Consider the following 21,117-nt stretch of genomic DNA (forward strand, 5'->3'; position numbering starts at 1 on the left):
ATCTCCAGGATGTCACCAACTTTAAATTGTTTGTCCTGAAACATGTTTTTACCACAAGATCTTTTGAACATCCTGACCTGGGTCATATTTCCCCACTTTCTTTTTTTTTCAGTCTGCTTTTCTCCTCTTTAATAAATGTTAAGTAGGATTTTGAAGCTGGGGAACTTTGAGATCGGCTGTAGCAGTGCAGTGTGAAGAAAACATACCCTAGAGTCAAAGAGGTCCCATAATAACTTCTTTTCAGTAGATTCACTCTTCACTGCTGATTTAATCACTTAAATTCAAAAAGATAAAAGCAGGTGCGTGCAGCTACATGCCATATATCCAACCCAAAGACACTATAAAGCTAAATGGTAGAATTAAGTGAGTGAATCTAATCAGTATCGTCACCTTAAATATAAACTGATCTTTGTTACCCACGATCAGTGTCCTGTATGGCTGTAAACTTTGTCACTTACTGCAAATTAACCAGTGTAACCTGCACCAGTGTTTTCATGCAGCTTTTGATTAACATGAAATTAGCACACACATTTGTTTTTCAAGGTCTTTCTCAAAGATATCATTCAGAAGCACATCATGTATAGATCCACTATCTGATAAATATACGAAATAATGTACATTTGCGATTTAGTTTTCTAGTGTATAAAATATCAGCAGTCGTCCCGTTTTTGCTAACTTCTTTCTCGAGTCTTTCTCTACATTTCTTGACACCAGTTTAGTTCAGAAACAGTTTCTGTGTTTTCTGATATTTGCTGAGCCGTTTGAAAAGTATTTGACCCGACACGTAAAAAAGCATTACTTCTCTAATGCTGAATTACTGTGACTGCAACTTTACACCTGCACCGTGAACACATGATCGGGATGAGAAGATAAAAGGGGACGTGTTGAAGGTGTAAGGGGGCCATGGGATGTCATTGTTTTTTTATTACCTGAATTAACAAATCCTGTTGTATTATGGTTTAACCTGCCTTAACTTTAAAATTAATTAACTAGGAATTAACTAAAACTAGATGTGAAAACATTTTAGTTACCTAAAATTAAAAAATTTGTTATTTGTTTTTCAAAACTTTAATGAAACAATGATGTGAAATTGGGAGATCAACTGGAAAAAAAAACCCAAAACAACAAATTTAGATGACAATTTTGTATTTGTTAGTTTTGTGAGATTTATTCTCACAGCTTGTCTGATGAGGCTTTGATGGGTGTATTTATTGAGGCTTCAGATGTCTGCAACACTGTGAGACTTTTTTTCCGTAAATCTTACCTCTGGTATATGTCATAAATACGATACTTAAGACAAAAACTACCCTGAAAATGATTTTTAATAACTGCTTATTTTTAGTTGTAAACAATAAAATCTGAACTGAAACGAGCAAACCCGCTCAGGAAACGAAATCAAACTAAACTGGATTAAAAACGAAAAACACAATTTAAAAACTCCTTAGAAAATTCAAAGTAATAATAATAATGTTATTATAAAGTTGCTCTGTGGGAATCGTCTGAGTCTGAGAATTACCTGCCCAGGTGGCGGCCATGCAAACTCAAAACACATTAAAAAAATGCAACAACAAAAAATACAACGTCATATACAACGTCAGTAACATGTTATACTATACACAAACACCCTTACCCAGTGTTGCTTTAAAGATAAAGAAAGGGCTGTTTTCTGCAAGTGGTGACCAGCATCCTGTCAAATCATAAAGAATCTGTAATAAAACAGAGATGCCTGATATAAAAGTGAATGCACTGCATCACTGTAAATAATGTTTTTGTTATGAATTTAACCCAAGAAGTAATGGAAACAAAATAATGTGCATTTAACACTTTGTGCATTCTGATGTCATCTCATAAAGTTGTTTTTTTTTTGGTTTTTTTTTACAAAATATAAAGTGAAATCCACGGCTCGTGACGAGTCACTGCATTAACTCTTTTCTCCTTGAAAGCCTGCTAGGAGTCAAACCACCTGTTTACAGATTTATACTGAGGTGTGAAAACGGGACGTTGTCAAAAGTCTTTTTTTTATTTGGGAAGGAGTTAAAGTACAATTTTAAGACATGTATTAACCTTTTATAATTTACAGGTGTGAATAGTGATTACTCACAAAGCATCAGCTGATGTTTGTGTTTGTTAAACGTATAAATGAGAATCAGAGCACAGTTTTATAGTTATCAATGCAGAAATCCTGATGATTTAAAGCCTTTTCGTAGAAAGAGCAAATAGTTTGTGCTCTGATATCAGTGCATCTTTATGCAGCTGATACACACACAGAAAATAAGCATTCAAATGTTCTAGAATTCATCTCATGGAACAATAAGTATCTTTTTATTATTATATATAATCAGCAGTGTACAGTTAATTTTTTTATATTTTTAACTGATTTTTGGAAGATTGTAATTTTGTTTGATCACAATCAAAAACACGAGTGACTGAAGTCTCTCGATAGAGAGAGCAGGATGTCTCCTGTTTGAATTCAATACGAGTGGACAGCTGGATGCTCGATGCAGCAGCTTTGTTGACGTTACCAGGGAGAGAGCAGCTTTAAGTCATATGATTTCCTCTTTAAAGTGAAGCCCTAATGCCACCAACTTGTCGTATGTGGCGTAACCACATACCCCCTACTCCCACGTGCACACACAACTCTATTGGGGCCTTTTCACTGAACAAAGCAGAGCACATCCGTTTGTGCGGGCAGAGTGTGTGAGAATGGGATGGGTGGAAAAGGGCTCTTTTTAGTGGCTGCACCTGTCCTATTTTACGAGGCACTAATAAGCAGATAACAGTCACTAGGCTGGGAAAAAAATGAGTGAGAGCCATTGAAATTAGGCTGAAATTAATTAGGTCCTCCTCTGAAGTCCTGATTTTGCGTGGCCAGCATCTAGAGCTTTGAGAGTTGAGTCAAAAATGAAGATTTCCCTGACCTTTCACCCAATCCAGCAGCTCTTTCCTTCCTGTTTGAGCCCGATTTGATGCTTACCCCTGTCCTAACTAAGCATGGCCCTGTGTCCATCACCCTGTCCTGTGCGTCGCTGAGTGTCAGCAGTGGTGTCCACGCCTGCGCACTGCGAGTGAAAGTCCTTCTTTGCGCTCCATGGTGTGGTGAGTAATTCAGCCATAATCCGCCTTTCTCCTCTCCCCTCTTCTTTCCCCTCTCCTCTCCCCCTCTCCTGCGGTTCCATTCATATTCTAATCACAGCTTTCCCTTCTCCAGCTCTCAGGCACTCCATCAGAGCCCTCCCAGCCTCGGGTTTTGCACTTTTACTTCCCCCCCTTTGTGACCGTTCCCTCTTCTCAGAGGCATACCAAAAATAAGGTTGCAAAAAAAAAAGAGGTGAGAACTCCACCAAAACATTCACACTGGTGCAGTTTCATCATGTATGGATGTGTGTTGCGCCGCAGCTCTGGAAAAGTTACCACAATAGTGCTTTGGGGGGTTTGAGTGAGGAGCAGCACAAATGCAGGCAACAAGTGTGTGAGGGATGTGAAGTGGGAGTTAAAACCAGAAGGAAAGGCAAGAGTGGTGGTTGTGTAGAGATGTATGTTTATTCGGAGCTCGGGGGTGTATAAAAACGTATTAAATGCCATAATGGAAGACGGGGAGGCCACAGTGTTAGGACTGCGTAGATCTAAGCCTCTTTTTTTTTTTTTTTTTTTTTTTTTTCGTTGGGAGAGAGCTTTTCTTATTCAAAACAGCCCCACAAAAGACTTCCAGTGAGCCTTGCCACATCCCCATCTGACTTGGGGCCATTCATCAGCCTTCCAAGCCTATCAATGACATGTCCCCATCAGGGCTCCTATAAAATCAGCCCCTTTCCCATGAAACATCAGCAAACATTTTGACGGGTCTGGCTTTCCCCCCGCTGGATTTCTGGAGTCTCTACCCCCCCCCGCCCCACACCCTCACCCCCTTCCTTTCCACCCTTATTCCCACCTCCCCTCCTCTCCTCCGCCAACACCACCCCTCTCTTGGGCGAACCTCAGATCCTCAACATCTCCTGTGACGGGCAGCGGTCACGGAAACACAGAGCTAGACGAGGGGAGAGCCGCTGAGGAGGGGGAAACGTGCGCTAAGCCATTTTCTTGGAGGAGTCAGTGTCGTTGATGGGAAGAGGATGCATTGCGGGCTGCTGGAGGAGCCTGACATGGATTCCACAGGTCAGTCCTGTTAAACTCTGCCTGCCTTGGATATGTTGAGGAAAACCAGCTTCTATTCACATTGTATGAGTTTTCTGCTGCGCTTATGCAAGTCTGGAACTTTCTCTGCAGGCATTCGGGTGAACTGTCCGGATGCTCATTAGCTTTTTAAATTTCTGAAATTACTTACGAGGGAGTGTTTTTGGTCACACTCGCTTACGGGAAGATGCAGGAGACACTTGATTAGAGAAAAGCAGGAAATGGACCTTCAGTCTCCACAATTGGTTTCTTGCTGTTATTTTTTAAAGTCAAACTAGAGAACTTGTAATTATGAGAGCAGCATTTAAAAACACAAGTGTACATCACAGTCCACCTGCTTTTTAAAAAGGTTATTTACTAGGTACAAAACTGCTAAAGCAAGACATTTCTTCAGCTTTGAAACAGGTTTTTACTAAGAATTTATCACCGAATTAATTTTCTTATGGTAAGAAACTGAGTTTCTTATGGTAAAACTGAGTCCTCTCTGCAACGTTAATGACAAATCTAATTATACACACTTTCAGGCAATTTGGTTTTTTTTATGTGAGTCCTTAATTGTCATTTAGCATAGTTTTCAGGATGATGCAGTTTAGTCCCAAATGTGTGCTCATAAATGAGTGAACATCCATTTTCACTTGTTGATCAAATTTAATCCAATTATTTAGATCCCCAACTTATCTGTTCTTGTGGCAAATGAAGCTTGAGATCCGAGCCTCTGTGGAGAATTAGCTCCACTTCAGAAGATTCTCTTTTTCATTTCCAGGGTTTTTTTAAGCTAGAGAAAGAAGCCAGTGCAGACGGGAACTGATGAGACACGATGAGGACCTGGAAATGATGTAATTTCTGTGTGATGCTATTTACCATCTGTCAGTGCTACAGTGTTATAACACTGTTAAAGAGTAACCTATAAATATTTAGGTACCAAAAAACCTTTCTCCTCTGGAGTTTCTAGGGGTTTTTTTTCTAGACAGGATTTTAAGAGCAGTCACTCTTTTTTTTTTTTTTTCTTTTCTTTTCTTTTCTTTTCTTTTCTAGACAGGACATGCTGAAGATTGAAGTATCCACTCTTCATCGAATCTTAACTTTTAAAAGTTTTTATTGTCTTCCTCGATGCCGTGCTCAGACAGCGCCAGCAGTTGGTGCTGTGAATGTTGTCACTTGCAAATGAAAAAAGGTTCAATAACTTTAATGTGGAGGGATTTCCATTTGTTGCAGAGCCTAAAAGTTTGGTTTAGTTTTGCATAAATATGTCGGTGACTTTTTCCTGATCACATCTTAGTTTTTATGCTTATAATTCAGATTCTCTGTTTACGACATGCAGTTTAGCTCTAGACTTCCTGGTAGAGAAAAAGCTGTAGCTTAAAATCGAAGCAATTTTTACACCGAATTAAAGTAAAAGAATTTTGTGAATGCCTCTCATAAAAATAGAAGAATTAGAATTTTTCCACTCTACCCGGCTGTTTCTACATGAAAGCCTTGGTGTTTTGCTGCTGCTCGCTCACAGAAAGCACACCAGTTGAGCTATTTCTAAGTAGAAATTAAAACAGGACAATGGCTTCTATTCCCCCAGACTGCTTCAGTAATGTGCACAGGCTCTTTTAAGCAAGTGTGTATGCTCGTAGTCTCCTGAGAACAATGCTGGATTCCTGCCGTCCTGGTGAAAACATGTCAAATAGAGCCAGGGCTGCGCTGCTGCCCATACAATCGATTGTTGTCAGCTCACCCTGTCACATTAGCGACATTTAAAGTGTCCTGTATAGCCAGTGATTTGCAGTGTTTATGCAAATACAGCTTTGGCTCTGTTCCACTGCAGGATGACATTAGTCACTTCACAAAAAGAGGTTTTTAAATATGTGGGGTTTTTTTTAGTTAAATTAAAAGTTAATTTAAAAAACAAAGAACAAAACTGAATGAAAATGTAAACTAAACATTTTTTTAAAACTTATTTGTCATTTTTTAATTTTTTAAAGTCATTTCTGAGAGCTGATCTTTGGTCTTTTTTATAGAGAGCTGGATTGAAAGATGCCTTAATGAGAGTGAGAGTAAGCGATACTCCAGCCACACGTCTCTGGGGAACATGTCCAATGATGAACGTAAGCAGGACCGACTGTACTTGCACTGAATCCTCTGTCTGCACGTAGCTTTTAAACCTCAGAAAATGTCATTTAGCCAGAGAAGAAATGATAAGTGTATGTTTGTGCCACACTTCTGTCATTTTGCTGTAATTACTTAATTAAGCCCTACGTGTGCTGTTTATTCCAGATGAAGAAAAAGAAAATAACAGAGCCTCGAAACCACATTCGACACCGGCTACGCTGGAATGGTAAGTTATTAAAAAATGTTTTCTTTTATCATTTAAAGACTAAAGCTGCAACATGTCAAAACACAACAGCCTATTTAAAATATTAAATATATTCTCAAATTAATGTAAAACTGATGTAACCAGTCCTTTAAATCAGCCACTCACAAAAGAGTCTGTTTTATTTTTATTTTTTTTATTAAATAATGTGCACATCAAAGCACTTTTTTCATTGTTTTAATCCTGTGTTGTCTTCATCCTGCAGATACTGTTATTATTTTCAGTAAATTAGATTGATTTGGTTAATTTAAATTGTCTTAAATGTCACCCGTACACACAGATGATAAGTTTCTCTGCACATTTTAGGGAAATTTACTTTATATCTGCTAGGCAGCAACAAATAATTGCACCTGTAGCCTCAACATGCACCACAATTCATTCATATCATGTATATGTGCAAGGAATACCAACTCCAATTGTGACAAGTTTGTTTAAAATTAGAGAATTAAAAGAGAATAATTTTATACATCAAATCTCCTGTAATAATAATGAACTTTTTTTTTTACTTTTCAAAGTGAGTCTCTTTTTATTTTGTGTCATAAGTAAATTGTTGATTTAAACAGAAGAAAATCAGTCTAAAAATGTTATAATATATACTGTATGCTGTATTAGGAAATTATCAGCAAGTAGTTAGGGTGTTGAATCAAGAGTAAATAATCTGTCCAGCATTAGTCATGCTTGTATATTTGTAATTAAAGAACAATTTTTAACCTAAAATAATATATTGGGTCACGTGACTGATCACAGTTTGATTGTCAGAAGACTTAAATGTAGCTGTTTTACCGAAAAGCAGTAAAAATGGATCCAATTCAAAAAACAGTTTCTAAGTAAATGAACATTTATCTTAGTTCTTACTCAGCTTCACTGAAACAGACAATCAGCCAATGCAGAGGTCTACATGCAGTACCCAGACACATACAGTACGGTATGGCATATTACCCAGCATGAAAGTGCATTTAAGAGGTAATTATTTGGAGTAATAAATGAGGTCTCAGAAGCTTGGAAAACCATGGGAAACATTTTTTAATGTTTCAGGCTAATAATGAAACTTTTGTTCTGTAAATAATAATAAAAGTAATTGCAGCAGTTTCAGGATTTAACGTGTAGTTCAACCGTTTGAAAGGTCAAATTTACTTGTACTTAATCAGTCTGTTGCGTCTTAATGGTGTTTTTTTTTTTTATACAAAGTGGAAATAGTGCTTTCTTCTTCTGATTGTTGCTAATGAGTTACAGACATCACATTTAAGCGATTTGTTTGACGGCTGCACCAAAAACAGGATTTCTTAGGGACAGTTTTTACAAACGTGAAAAAAAATCAGGCTGACATTGTTACTGACATTCATACCACATTCATACCGCTCTTTTTGCTTAATTCCTGCGTCCTCTGTAAACACATAGAAGATTAGCAATTAAGTGCTAATCTTATTGGTTAATTTAAAAATCTTTTCTAGATTAAAGAGAATAATACTGGGGCTGTGAAAAACTCCACTGCAATATAAAAGTGAACTAAAAAAAGGTGAACTACAAACAGAAAACAATAAAAACTACTAATTGTGATGCTGGTGTACCTCAAGGCTTAGTTTTAAGTCGTTTTGTATTTATCGTATTACCTTTTCTTAAGTTGTTAGATTTACACTAATAATATGAGGAATGAAATGTAGAAATGCACATGAGTTGTGATGTGCATTTCTTAAAAGTGAGTGACACATTCAAATATTTGAGTTTGGAAAAGCAACGCTGAAGTATTGAAGTCATTGCTTTGTTGAGCCACTGGGGGCAGAATACTTGAAAGCGGCTCTGAAATGCTAATTACGTCAGAAGTGTTCATGTCTCCTGTGTTGGCAAACAGTTAAGAGCACAAATGCTGCTTGTGTAAATAAGGGCAAATATTTCAATGTGAATCATTTAGAAATTATGACGCGCTCATTGTCGACGATCAAAGATTGATGAAATATGACGTCCAGTATTGGTAACACTGATAAACAGCTGTTCTGCTTTAATGTGAATTTGTTCACTGCAGCTGTTAGTGAGACGAGGTTGCAGGAAAAATGGATGTTGCAACTCCCGAGGGAGTAGCTGTTGTCTTTGTTGATGTCTGCGTTGTCATGCCTTGCGTGACAACCCAATGCATGGCTGTTCCGTGAAACAGTTAGGGCTGCTGGGATGCAACAGACAGTTTGCTTTATAATAAACACTGCTATAAGAAAACACAGTGTTAAATCTCTGCAATAATGCATTACACTGGAAGTAAGATAATGATTACCATGATGTAGCTCTTTAATTTATATTGTGTCCTACTTCTTTCTTCTCATCTTTGAACTGTATTTGAGGCGGTACCCTAATGGCATATCTGCTTTAATCTGTCCTCTTAATAACATAAACTCTAACATCGTGCAGTTTAATATCAGATCACGGTAATTTTTAAACGCCCTGTTCGTCGTAAAACCATACACGAGCTTCCAAATGTCCACCTGACATTTCCCCCTTTGTCATTCACAGGCTAGAAGAAAACTACGAGATAGCCGAAGGTGTGTGCATCCCCCGAAGTGCCCTCTATATGCATTACCTAGACTTCAGCGAAAAGCACGACACGCAGCCTGTGAACGCAGCCAGCTTTGGAAAGGTGAAATGCAAACTTGAGTAGTGATGAAGCTCGGACAGTGTGGAGAGTCAACAGTCACATCTATTGTAGCTTGGGAGGAGTGTTTAATTTGTGAAATGCCTTTTCACTATTATTACTACTTTCTTTTAGTTTTCAGTGTTTTTAATATTCAGGTATGAAGTTAAAACTTATAGCTGATGTTGCAGATGCACCACAAATCGAGGCGGTCTTCTGCTCAGTCAGCCACGAGCGTTACGCTGGGGCCGTTGCACGCCTGGGTCGGTTTTTGTGCGGCTGTGTTGAAGTTATATCAGATCAAAACTCAGTGTGAAGCAAAGCTCTCGCTGAACACATAATCTAGAGCCAAAGGAGATGTGCTTTGGTCTGTTCCCACAACCCCAAGAAGTTCCTCAGCCTTCCTACCCCCAGCCATCCCCTGTACCCTGGACTCCAGCCCCAACCCCCAACCCGGGCCTACCCCCGCCCCTCCACAGCTCCTGTCGGAAGATATTGAAAAAGAGAAGGGGCCTGGATTAATGTGTAATTAAAGGAAATTTGGAAGGGTGAGATGTTGCGGAATGTTAGATCAGTGGCTGGAGCAGTGTGGGGTGTCCTTTAGGAAGGCTTCATTGATTCAGGACAAAAAAACGAGAGAGGGCCCGGACTGCCTCCCTGTCTGCTCATTTATCAAGCGGGGCCTGACAGAAACTTCACAGCTTGGCCTCTTTTTTCATCCCACACAATGGAGAGCTACACTGTTTGCTAAAGTTTCTGCACCAGGAGCTGGACCGAGGAGCCAATCTCTTTGGACAAAAAAAAAAAAGAGAGAAAGAGAAAGAGAGAGGAAAGGTGGAAAGGAGGGAGTGGAAAAGGAAAAGAGGGAGAGAAGGAGTCAGGATGGGTGGGTGGAAAGATGCAGGGAGGCTGTAGATATGGGGGTAAGGGAGGGGGAGTAATACCCATGGATGTCATAAATACATAGACTCTGGAAGCTTTTCTTCTGCACGGCGCTCCCTGTGGATATGACTACAAGACCAACTTTATTAAACACTCTCTCACCAAGAGCTAAAAATGAAGTGCAGCGTATTCTGTTGACTTCTGCGTGCTGTAAAGCCATATTATACAATAATAGCAAGTAAAATACACACACCTGCTATAGAGGTGCTTCCTTATGTCGCCTCTTTACACCATCTTTTCTTTTTCTTTTGGTTTTATCCAACGCAGACAAAAACACATATAAATATTTTGAATCTATACTTGCTAACAGTATTTCTCTCACAATAAACAGATCATAAGGCAGCAGTTTCCAGCACTGACTACCAGACGACTGGGAACAAGAGGGCAGTCAAAGTAAGATGTTTCAGGGTTTTTATGTTAGAGAAGCTGAGTCAGTTCCTCAGTTTAAAAACGTTTAAAAACCACATGTTTAGACTGCATTTTGTGCTTTGCTGACATCTTATGTTCCTGTAGTTTTCCTTTTTAAAAAATATTTTTTTTTGTCATGTTCTTCCTACACTACAACCTGTAATGATTCGTTCACATGCTTTTTTTAATTAGTGGATATATTTATTTGTAAATTGTCTTTGAAAAGCAATATGAAAGAACTTATTGCTTTTCTGATAACGTACTTTTGGAAATATTCACCTAAAAAATAAAAAACAAAAGACATGTATTCAAAAAGCAAAATTAAAATTAATCAATAAAAAAAAATTAAATCACACTTTGACTAGTATTATTATTATTATTATTATTATTTTGCAAATGACATATATTTAAAAAAAGACATTATAATTTTCAAACAATATTTTATTTTATTATATATCAGCCAAATGATCCTCAAACGTCCTTGCCATTGATCTGTCCGTCGTCTCTGCTCCTCAGGTATCACTACTATGGAATAGCGGTGAAGGAGACCTCCCAGTATTATGACGTGATGTACTCCAAAAAGGGAGCGGCGTGGGTGAACGAGACGGGGAAGAAAGAGGCCACGAAGCAGACAGTGGCGTATTCACCGCGCTCCAAACTGGGGACGCTCCTGCCAGAGTTTCCAAATGTCAAAGACCTAAATTTGCCTGCCAGCCTGCCAGAAGAAAGGGTAAACAGGAGTTTTAAAAGTCCATCCTTCCAGCGCCCCCCTCAGCCCCCTCCTCCCTTCGCCGTTGCTTGCCATCTCACCAGCTCTGCGCCCCCTCTGGCTCTTTTATCTGCCCCGGGAGCTTCAGTGGGTTTGCGTTTAGAGAAGGACCTTGAGGATTTATATGCTGGCTCCTCTCTAACTCTTAATCTTTTGGGGGAGATAATAAGATCTAGCAGTGGACAAAAGGACAGGCACTAGCTGTCCGGCTTTTAAAGGGGGGCCATGATTTTAAATGGTTTGTGTTTTGCTGATCTCTAAAGCTCGTTTTATATTACTCCGCTCAAGCCTAGGCCTGTAACATCTATTTATTGGCTCCCATGCTTTGTTCAAGATTTATCTTCTTGTTTTTGCAACATTTTTTTTCCCAAAGAGAAAAAAAAGCTATTAAGTTTGTTATGCAATTAGATTAATACCCTGCTGTTGCCCACAGGTGTCAACCTTCATCATGATGTACAGAACACACTGTCAGAGGATACTGGACACCGTTATTCGGGCCAACTTTGATGAGGCAAGTCCTTTTCTGTTTAAAATGACCACTTTAAAGTCTGTTTGAGCACATTCGGTGTTTGCCGATTGTATGTTTGTAATATCGCGTCGTGTGCAATGGCCACAGGTCCAGAGCTTCCTGCTGCACTTCTGGCAGGGCATGCCGCCCCACATGCTTCCTGTCCTCGGCTCCCCCACGGTGGTGAACATCGTCGGTGTCTGTGACTCCATCCTCTACAAGGCCATCTCAGGGGTGCTGATGCCCACCGTCCTGCAAGCACTGCCTGATAGGTGAGAGTGTCCCTCTACTGCAGCTCAGAGTTCACAGTAATATCCTGATTTAACCTCTCTTTTTGTGGTTTTAATATCTTGTGCACAGCTTATGCAGCTACACTTTTACAGTGTGTGTCTTGTAGGGTCACGTCATTCCATCTCCGATGATTTGCAGGCACATCTTCAGTTTTAAAGTTATCAGCTGTTTGGAAACACAATTAATTTATTTACCGTGATGTGTAAAGGTGGGGTGGCTCGTTTTCTAAAGCTTCAAAATTTCAAGTAAAGTCTCATCTGGAAGACAAAACAAGAAAGACGTGTGGAGAAAATTAAATTTGAGGCAGAGTCTTTTGTGAAAACACAAACTGAACAGTCTTACTGAGGATCAGTGCTCAATCCTGAGCTCCGAAATGGTTTTGAACTCATGGTCCGCTCTTTATGTTTCGTTTTTATGGCTCTAACAGTTAATTAGTTCTTTAGTTGTGACCCTTATTAAATAAAATCACGTGTTTTGTCTCAGGTACTAAATGTGCTTCATTTTCTCCTCATCTGCACAGTTTAACTCAGGTCATTCGAAAATTTGCCAAACAGCTCGATGAGTGGCTTAAAATAGCACTTCATGACCTTCCAGAAAACCTGAGGAATATCAAATTTGAACGTAAGCATAAAATATGCCAAAGTGATTGTTTGCTTCTTAAGCACGTGTGGATTTTATAGGGTAACTTCTCAGGGATTTATTGTATTTTCTTCTCCTTTTGTATTTCAGTATCGAGGAGATTTTCTCAGATCCTAAAGCGGCAAACATCACTAAACCATCTATGTCAGGTGCCTATCGTGGTCTGAATGTTTTTTTTAATAAAATCCATATGAAAGAACAAAGCTGATAAGGGATGTGGGTATGCTTAGATTTGTCATATTGTTGACTTATCTGTCCCAAGGCATCGCGGACTGTGATAAACAGCGCCGACATCACCTTTCAAATGCTGGAGGACTGGAGGAACGTGGACTTGAACAGCATCACCAAGCAGACACTTTACACCATGGAGGACTCGCAGGAGGAGCACAGGCAGCTTATTATCCACTGTAAGTCACCCTGACTCACCCGGACGGGCACTTTACTATGACGTGAATGACTCGCCGGGGGACGGTCATTCCCACGGCCGGCAGAGTCAGAGCGTTAATGACGGAGAGCAAAAGGTTAAACAAGTTCAATCTGCTCTCAAACACCCTGCGGAGCATCTCCAATTCCCTGCACCCTCGCGCCTCGGCATTGGCCCGGAAGGGGTCAGAGGTCACACATACGTAGAAGCTGCTGTGTGAAGGTGAAGGTGCTGTTTGTGTTCTATGTAACGCTCCCTTCTCTCACAGTGTATCAGGAGTTTGATCGTCTGCTGGAGGAGCAGTCGCCAATCGAGGCTTACATCGAGTGGCTGGACTCGATGGTGGATCGCTGCGTCGTCAAGGTCAGACAGCTAACAGACATTATCCCCTGTTTTTGTGTGGTTGTTTAGACACTTCAGTGTAAGCTGCACAGGTGAAAAGTGCATATTTCTTTATAATCCTCCCCTCACTGAGACACCTGTGGCTGAAAGCCCTCTTCCCTCTCTTCCCTGCAACTCTCTCTTAAACCGAGTCACTTAGGTTGCGATCCTCCCAGTTAATGATGTCTTCAAGCTTCCCATTTGCGTCCATTATGTGCCAGATATTGCCTTGTAAAATTTCCGTCTCCCCGGCAACGTCTTGGACTGCTCAGACAATAGTTCAATGGGAAGGCGTGTCCCCGGGGGCAAATTAAATAGTTGACTTGTTGACATGTTTTTCGTTCCTGAGGGTTAAGCCCCAATACGGACCCGGAGGTTAATTCTACCCCGGCGTCCCCACCCTTCCCCCCTCTTTTCTCATGGAAATGTTCTCTCTAGGTGGCGGGGAAGAGGCCCGGGAGCCTGAAGAAGGTGGCCCAGCAGTTCCTGCTTATGTGGTCGTGTTTTGGTACCAGAGTCATCCGGGATATGACCCTGCACAGCGCGCCCAGCTTCGGTGAGCTCCTCCTGCTTTTCATGCAACAGAAAACACACAGCGTTGACAGTCGTTTTATTTACTGTGTCATCCATTTAAACTGCTGAAAATAGCTCCGCTAATAATATCTTTAGTGAAATTTGAGGGGTTTTTAAGTATAAGTTTAGACTTTCCTTCACTTGCTCATGATTTTCACATTTAAAAGCTAATATGAGCCAAATCAAACTGATATAAAGAGATCAAATGTCTCTTAATTGGAGCTAAATGCTCATTTAATGATTCCTCTGCTTGCTTAGCTTCGACTTTGAGACGAGAGAGTAGGCACGAGTGAAATGGCTGCTGCTTTAACAGCTTACTGTTTGCGGTAAGCGACAAGCAGTAAAAATTAAAGAAAAGAAAATGGCTTTTCTCTCCCCTCCTCTATCCCTGTCTGTGAATATCAAAGACACAGCTGGTTGCAGTGTTTTGATAAAGCAGGTCTCTGTGCACAAACAGCTAATTAACAAAGGTCGCCCCTCCCCTCTCCCCAATGCGTTTGCCTGTCTTTTCCCATTTTATGACCGGTCAGTGTTACACCCGGCTCCCCTCAATGGCCACAAGTGTTTATTATGCACACGGCGGCAGCAGAAGCGGCCGGCACAATGACACAATTGTGACACTCCCTCACATGCTCATCTTTCGTGAGACCCCCGGGGTCAGCTGACATATTTCTGGCACTGACTCGGTACACGGAAACAAGCGCGCTCGCTCCTTTTTAATAACAGCGGCCCTCCTGTCATGCCTGCAGGATGTGATGTCATCATCTCAATGGTTGTAATCAGTTACATGCTGGACAGATGTTTGTTTGGTTTCAGCGACTCACTGGAACTGTGCCACTCTAACTCCAGATAAACGCTTCTACTATCTGATTGTGCTTTCTTGTATACGTCTGCAGGCTCCTTCCACCTGATCCATCTCATGTTTGACGACTATGTGCTTTACCTGCTGGAGTCCCTGCACTGCCAGGAGAGAGCCAACGACCTCATGAGGGCCATGAAAGGCGAGGGCAGCACAGGTGAGCGCTCCAGCTGTAGGTGCAGGTGGTAACCAGCAGCACAGCTGTTTGGTAACGTGACTACATCAGTGGACATTTCCAAAACCCTGAACTTAACTCTGACTGTTTGGATGATCCATAATCCTTGATGGCAAAAATCTTCCTTCAGCTAAATGATAGAAAAGCTGAAGTTGGCTTACTTTCCTCCGATTCCAATCTCTACAAATACCCAAATAAAGGCACGTTTTTGTATACACTTCTCTGACTTTTAACAATCAGATCAGTGTTGTTTTTAGTTTATGCCACACCTACATCACCTCTCAGTGATGCACCTCTGCAACTTCCTCTGTAAAGGATCATCCAATTTCACTTTTCCTCGATTGCAGATGCTTCAAAACACAGTTGGTGCACATAAAAGACAGCACATCGCTCCTGTTTTAGCTCAGTTTCTACCTTCGAAACAGAGTTGATTTTAAATGGTTTTCATTTGGTTTTAAAGCCCTCCAGGTCGGGCCTTTGCTGTTCTTGTCCCCAGGCTCTGCAGTAGTCTGCCATCCCACATAAATCCTCTCCAACCAACGTTTTCATGATCTTTTATTGTTGTTTCTAATATCAGGTTTAAGTTACAGATGTTTAATTTTATACTATTTAATTTATTTGTCATATTTTGGTCATTAGTGTCATTTTTTTTTTACTTTACTATTGGAGACATGGAATATAAATGCACCTGCCTGGAAAACACTCTGGTTCTTTTAAATGTTCTACATAAATACAATTAACTTGAATTTAAAAAATCTGTTGAATATCTGTTAAATAGAAAAAGAACTGTTTTATTTATTTATTATTCTTAACTTCCAGATTAATTGATTTGTTTTATGTGAGAGCCACTTTTGGGTCATTTATTATGTATTATACTTTTTTTTTTTAAACAAATGAGAATAAATTAATTTAACACTTGTTAGTCAACGCTCAACATTATCAAGTAATATAAGGAAGCTTGTTTTCACAACTGGAAAAAAATAAATTGTTATCATCCATAAGTAAAAATTTCCATCTGTTATCTCAAAAATTTTGACTTATTCTCAAGTTTGACTCAAGAAGTTGAACTTGAAATTTTGACATAGCTCTGCCTGGAAACCTTAGACATACGTTTGCGCGTACCCAGGGAGATTTGCGCCCTAAATGTTGTGGTGACTGTCCAGAAAAGCCTCCGAAACACCAGCAGAGGTAGTTTATTCTTAACTGTCCAGGAATTCACTGTTGTAAGGTGTTCCTGTTCATTTCTCTCAATTTTAAATGTTTTTTTAATCTTATATATTATAGAATAAAATGTATACACTTGTTTGCAGTGACCTTGTAGTGATGAATCATTTAGAATGAGCCTGTTTTCTGCCACACAAAAAGACTTTGTTGTCTAACTGCAGATTTGTTCTGGCTCTTTAACACAGCATCCCTCTTTGCATTAAACTGTCTAACCGCCTGTTTCCTCCCGACACCTTCAGCAGAGAGAGAGGAGGAATTTACGCTGACAGAAACCGCCCCCGCCTCGCCGTCTCCGGGATCCTACTCTCCCGCTCGGTCAGTCCACTCTGTGGGCGTCTCCTCGGCCAGCTCCCCCACAGCAGCCGTGTCCCCGGAGTACACCGGAGTACCTGCCACGACAGGTGAGACAGGACTCGCGTACAAAAAGCCCAGAATAAGCAGAGTTTAACGTAGTTCCTCTGCGCCAAAGCGTCTGTCTCTGTGTCTATATATGTGTCTACCAGGCGCTGTTCAGTCATATACCTGGTCCCTTACATACACAGTGACAACAGCAGGCGGAGCCGCTCCAGAGGCCGGGCAGCAGCTGTCCTGTATGAGGAGCAGCGCTCCCGTACCCCCTCCATCGTCTGCCCACAGGATGCCAGTCTACAGGGAGGAGCATGGGTGATTACAAAATTATTGATCATTGCAGTATTAAAATACATTCTCAATTTATTTTTTGGATTTATTATATTTACTAAATTTCGACTGTTTAACTCCATTTTAGGTACACTGGTAGCTACAACTATAGCAGTTACGCCAACCAGCATCCTCACTCCATCCAGAGCCAGTACCCGAGTTTGGCCCACGAGCCGACGATCCCAGCCCCGCTGCACTACTCCGCCTACCACCGTACATCTGCACAGGTCAGGCTCTGATGCTCAGGGATGGGGTTTGGTAGCAGATCAGATTAATTCAAATTGCATTATTCAGGTTTTATATTAATTTAAGGACCTGTTAATGCTAAATAATAAAAGTATTAGGTTTTAATAATGAAAGAAAATAAATGAAACACTTGGGAAGACATTTGTTAGATTCCAAAGATTAAAAAAAAACCTCTGACTGTTTGGATGATCTGAAATCCTGGATTGCATCTATGCAGTGATAGGACACTTTTAGACTTTCACAGCGTGGAGGTAAAACTATGATTTAAACTGTATAAAGTAACTCAAGTAAAGTAGCTAAGTATATGGAAGCCCGTTTCCGCCACTAAAAAAAAAAAAAAAGGATCCATAACTCAAAATTTCGAGTTATTTTCTCGAAATTCCAAGTTATTTTCTCAAAATTCCGAGTTATTTTCTCGAAATTTCGAGTTACTTTCTCGAAATTTCGACATATTAACTCGAAATTTCGATTTATTAACTCAAAATTTTGAGAAAAGTAACTCGAAATTTCGAGTTAGCGCTGCCAATCAGTAATCTACGTGAATGACGTCATTTCCTTGTTACCCGGAAGCTGAAGCCCTCAGCTACAAATGCTACAGCTAAGCTACCGGTATTACATCCAGTCGTGAATGCACAGATTGCTGAGTGTTTTCAGCCTGGCTTCACAAATGATGAAATCCCTGTGTTATTAGCTGAATCACATGGTGTTACTATCAGCAAACGTACTCGCGAAAGCGCCAATTTGTTGGGATCCGTTTTTGAGAGCGCGTTCCTCTGCGCCATATGCTTCCGGGTAACAAGAAAGCGACCTCATTCACGTATATTTTTGATTGGCAGAGCTAACTCGACATTTTGAGAAAAGTAACTCGAAATTTTGAGAAAAGTAACTCGAAATTTTGAGTTATATTTCTCGAAATTTCGAGTTATGGATACTAGCTTTTTTGTTTTTATTTAGTGGCGGAAACGGGCTTCCATACTAAGTAAGTCATAAGTATCAGTATGAAAATACTCTGGTTTAATACCTTGTGTGAATGTGTGATGCCTAACTGCTACTTAAACTTTATGCATTATATGAGGCTGATACTACATGTGAAAAAATATGCAGAGTCTGATAAACTAAATGTGAGGATGAACTGACTGAGTTGTCCTTTTAGGGGAATAAATAGATTTAAATATGACGCTATTTTAAAAAAAAAAAGAAAAGAAAAGAAAAGAAAGGTTATTAGAATGAGATGGAGCCGCTGATGTTACCGAGTGAGTTTTACTCTTTTGGTGGCAATTTCCTGTCAAGGGTCCTCCAGCCTCTGCTGCCTTTATAGAGGGAGGAGATCAGCTGGGCCTCAGCGCTCGCAGTGTTTCTAAAAGTCCCTGAATCACCCTCTCCACACAGCGGAAGCAGACAGTGAAAGGTGGCTCGGCCGGGGCCAAGAGGGGGCCTTGCTCTGTTACTTCTCTTTCCAGCTCTCAATAGTCTCTTCATCTGTCTGAGCCAGTGGCCACGGAGCAGGGCAAGGGGGCGTTTATTAAAATATTGTTATTCAATGGTCTCTTTTCTGCTTGTGAACAAGAGGCAGCTGAGCCGCCTGTTCTGCACTGACTGTCTTTTTCCATGCCGTGATCCCTCATAATGGCTTCGACTGTCGTGTTTATATTTAGTTAAAAAAAGGGGAAAGGGTCTACTTCCACATTTTTTTTTTTTTTAGCCCCGTCTGAGCTTAAATAGGGCACAATGCCTGCACTTTGTCACTGCGAGAGGTTGGACATGGAGCTGAAACGGTCTGAAAACTTTGCCGGATCCCCATATGTCCAAAATATTTTTGTCAACAGGCAGATTTGGTCTGTTTGAGGTCAGTCACCACAGGCAACAAATCACACACATGCACGCACACACAAGGAGGGAGAGAGAAAAAGCACTTTTTTGGGTGAAACCCTCATTTTCTTAAGTGGCTTCATTTTCTATTTTGACCACTGTGCCACAACTTGTGAAGCAATTTCCCATGACAGGAAATTACCAGCAGCAGGGTCAGTTCAAACCCAATATTTTATGCTTAATACAGCATCAAATGAGATATCGGCCGGGTCGTGGTCACCTTTCAGGACCACGAGACCTGTGGAAAAGGGAGTTTTAAGGTTCGTATCACTCTGGCAGCGCAGAGAGGGCAGCATTTAAATGACTTGCTGTCAGGAAGAGAGTTAGATCAGGTATCCTAACATAAAGGATGGAAACAGATAAAATCCACGCAACAGCTCCTCTAAAGCTCACCATCACTTGGGGATGACTGATGTAGTTTGCCAGTTAGAAGATTGGTGGTCTTCTTCGGGCCTTGGACAAGATACCAAACCCTGAGTTGCCCCCGATGGTTCCAGCGAAGAGTGACTAACTACAAAAAGTTTGAATAGCAGTCAAAGCCGAACAGCACCATATAAGTACTGCTCCATCTTCTACTTAACTTATCCCCCTCCTTTTCCTCTCCACAGTACCAGCTCAACAGCCAGATGTCCCGAATGGAGCCGTGCCTGATGGGCAGCACTCCTCGGTTGCACCCCACACCTGTTGCCCCCCGGTGGCCAGATGTGTCACCAGGTAACAGCTGTTACACCAGCCCGCCTATGCATTCGTCCCGCTATGCCACCTCTGGGGATATGTACTCACCCCTGGGCCCACGCAGGAACTCAGAGTACGAACACTCACAACATTTCCCCGGCTTTGCCTACATCAACGGGGAGGCCACCACCGGCTGGGCCAAATAGCCTTAAATCTGAGAGCTGTGAACACTTTCCAATCAAGCGCATGAAAAAAAAAGGGAACGGAGAGTAAAATGCGCCAGCGTAAGGTAAAACGAATCACGGCGTGGATGTTCTGACAATTTTAAAACTCGCATTACATCAATCACATCCAATGATTGGCTGCAACTTGTGGGGAGGTTTATTAAAGTTTCTTCAGCAGTCGACAGAAGAAAAACAAAATAAGATTGCAGCAAAATCATTTTGAGAGTGCAATGCTGCTGCCAAGCTGTGCCTTCGATTTAAGGAATGTACACCTCTGCCAGAGTTTCCCTCATCCACGAGGTCGGGCGCACACGCGGTCCCATCAACCCGCCCGCCCCTCCGTCAGTGATGTCCAGCGACTGACGGCTCTGCGTGCTCTAAGCTGTACAATCTCAGTCTCCTCTTGTTGCTCAGCAGTATCCTGTCGTGAGCCTGCTGCAGCAGATGCTTGCACTGCAGCTCGATGATGATGATGATGATGATGATGGACTGCACTGCCTTAACATTCTCCTGGGATACTTAACATCACAGGTGACCGATATAAACTCAAGAATGACCTTGATGGGTGTGTTAAGGTTTCTTCATCTTGGATACTTTTTTTTTAAATGATGAACAATGTGACTTAGAAAGAAAAAAAGTGTATTCTGTCGCAAGCCTTTCTGCTGTTTTTCTGTGACTATATATCTATATACACACACACACACACACACACACACACACACACACACACACACACATATATATAAATATATATATAGTATGTATTTTCTGTAACTTTGTAACATGGTGTATCCTTTATTTTCTATGTTACAATTGGTACTTTGTTCTCTGTTTTGTATCGCTAGTAAAGACGCATTAACCTAGGGTTGTGTGTTCTATATAATGCACTCAAAGCTACTGAGGACCTATTACCCTATGGGTATTTATAAAAAGGGAAAAATATCAAAGTGTACAGTAACATGAAGTCTAGTCACTTTTCTGTAAATAAAAGCACTGGAAACCATCCGTGGTGACTGTTAGACTATCACAGTTAAAACTGGTGTGTATGTGTGAAATATGTTGACACATAAATTTAAAACCGTGAGA

The 21,117-nt window shown here is 40.8% G+C and overlaps 1 protein-coding gene across 3 annotated transcripts; it reads left to right on the forward strand.

Moving 5' to 3' along the window:
* Positions 1-62: 62 nt before the first annotated feature.
* rfx4 (regulatory factor X, 4) lies at positions 63-21,117 on the forward strand. Of its 3 annotated transcripts, none has more exons than XM_084933104.1 (18): positions 63-4,152; positions 6,177-6,263; positions 6,433-6,493; positions 9,029-9,152; positions 10,420-10,481; positions 11,013-11,226; positions 11,699-11,776; positions 11,882-12,045; positions 12,585-12,685; positions 12,794-12,852; positions 12,966-13,110; positions 13,396-13,490; positions 13,947-14,064; positions 14,978-15,097; positions 16,579-16,740; positions 16,843-17,002; positions 17,106-17,244; positions 19,741-21,117. In XM_084933104.1, exons 1-18 carry the CDS (start codon positions 4,110-4,112, stop codon positions 20,011-20,013), a joined length of 2,205 nt encoding a protein of 734 aa, XP_084789230.1. In that variant the 5' UTR covers positions 63-4,109; the 3' UTR covers positions 20,014-21,117. The 3 variants fall into 3 exon arrangements, with proteins under 3 accessions (XP_084789230.1, XP_084789232.1, XP_084789231.1); XM_084933106.1 differs by having other exon boundaries at positions 16,882-17,002; XM_084933105.1 differs by having other exon boundaries at positions 16,582-16,740.

Source organism: Perissodus microlepis, chromosome 7 (assembly GCF_051167445.1).
Source record: "Perissodus microlepis isolate ML-2025 ecotype Zambia chromosome 7, ASM5116744v1, whole genome shotgun sequence".
NCBI lineage: Eukaryota > Metazoa > Chordata > Actinopteri > Cichliformes > Cichlidae > Perissodus > Perissodus microlepis.